This window comes from Colobus angolensis, unplaced genomic scaffold, assembly GCF_000951035.1.
Source record: "Colobus angolensis palliatus isolate OR3802 unplaced genomic scaffold, Cang.pa_1.0 Scaffold237, whole genome shotgun sequence".
NCBI lineage: Eukaryota > Metazoa > Chordata > Mammalia > Primates > Cercopithecidae > Colobus > Colobus angolensis.
In genome coordinates this window covers 698,659-700,355 of record NW_012115566.1, presented here as the reverse complement: position 1 = coordinate 700,355, position 1,697 = coordinate 698,659, and the positions used below count along the sequence as shown (strand labels likewise).

The 1,697-nt window shown below is 40.4% G+C and overlaps 1 protein-coding gene across 1 annotated transcript; it reads left to right on the top strand.

Moving 5' to 3' along the window:
- The first annotated feature begins 266 nt into the window (after positions 1-266).
- Positions 267-1,371, top strand: LOC105513840 (olfactory receptor 14J1). The gene has a single exon (XM_011944874.1). The coding sequence runs from the start codon at positions 326-328 to the stop codon at positions 1,289-1,291; it is 966 nt and encodes a 321-aa protein (XP_011800264.1). The 5' UTR covers positions 267-325; the 3' UTR covers positions 1,292-1,371.
- Positions 1,372-1,697: the final 326 nt, after the last annotated feature.

Genomic DNA, 1,697 nt, shown 5'->3' with positions numbered 1-1,697 from the left:
GAGATTGGTATTTCATTGACTTTGTTGAAGGTAAAGATTTTATCATTTCCATCAATTTCTCCCTCTTTTGACAACGCAAACTCTGCTCCAGAAAATGTTTATGACTTGTTGATCACATTTAGGGATTCTATTTCTGAATAATTGCTAAATTTTTTTTGAATTGAATATTAACTAATCACAATGGAGATAAATTCATCTCATTTCAGTACCTCCATGCTGAGGAATTGAGTTACTTGACATACAAATATATTAGATGTCATGCATTTTCTTCCTACTGTTCTTTGGCTTCCTAAACAGAGTCACACTTGGTATCTTCAGAGAGACTATGGTCAATTTGACTGCAATGAATGGATTCCTCCTCATGGGCTTTTCTGATGAGCGTAAGCTTCAGATTTTACATGCATTGCTGTTTCTGGTGACATACCTGCTGGCCTTGACAGGCAACCTTCTCATTATCACCGTCATTACCTTGGACCATCGTCTCCATTCCCCCATGTATTACTTTTTAAAGCACCTCTCTCTTCTGGACCTCTGCTTCATCTCTGTCACAGTCCCCCAGTCCATTGCAAATTCACTTATGGGCAATGGTTATATTTCTCTTGTTCAGTGCATTCTTCAGGTTTTCTTCTTCATAGCTCTGGCCTCATCAGAAGTGGCCATTCTCACAGTGATGTCTTATGACCGGTACGCAGCGATCTGTCAACCACTTCACTATGAGACCACTATGGATCCCAGTGCCTGTAGGCATGCAGTGATAGCTGTGTGGATTGCTGGCGGCCTCTCTGGGCTCATGCATGCTGCCATTAACTTCTCCATACCTCTCTGTGGGAAGAGAGTCATTCACCAATTCTTCTGTGATGTTCCTCAGATGCTGAAACTAGCCTGTTCTTACGAATCCGTTAACGAGATTGCACTGGCTGCATTCACAACGTCTACAGCATTTATCTGTTTGATATCCATTGTGCTCTCCTACATTCGCATCTTCTCTACAGCGCTGAGAATCCCATCAGCTGAGGGCCGGACGAAGGTCTTCTCCACCTGCCTACCACACCTATTTGTAGTCACCTTCTTTCTTTCAGCTGCAGGCTTTGAGTTTCTCAGACTGCCTTCTGATTCCTCATCGACTATGGACCTTGTATTCTCCATATTCTATACTGTGATACCTCCAACACTCAACCCAGTTATCTATAGCTTACGGAATGACGCCATGAAGGCAGCACTGAGGAAGATGCTGTCAAAGGAAGAGCTTCCTCAGAGAAAGATGTGTTTAAAAGCCATGTTTAAACTCTAAAGAACCATAGAAATGAAAGGCATTGTTATTATGTTTCAGATTGGAAGGGGGTGAATCTAATTTCTTCCCGGAACGCTCTTCCAAGCTGTCTATTGCATATATTCCTCTCAAATATAATTCTTCAAAATTAAAGATGTTGTGCTTCTAATAATATTGGCTTTCCTTCCTCCCTCCAATTTAAGTGCTATTTTAAGTCATCTTTGGGAAATTTTTCTGAAATGAAGGAGAAAGAGAATTAGTTTGGAGTCTGGCCTGTATAATTTTAAATACATTATTAACAAATAGGTTGGAGATAGTTGAAGCTAACTGGGATAATATGATAGTGCATATATGGTCTTTCCAGCGGGCCTCCTAGTTTCCTATCCATATTAAGTATTCTTATTAAGTTCTTTTGCTATTATTACAG

Excerpts from the sequence above, each read along its gene's own strand:
- LOC105513840 (XM_011944874.1), top strand. The coding sequence starts at position 326 with ATGGTCAATTTGACTGCAATGAATGGATTCCTCCTCATGGGCTTTTCT.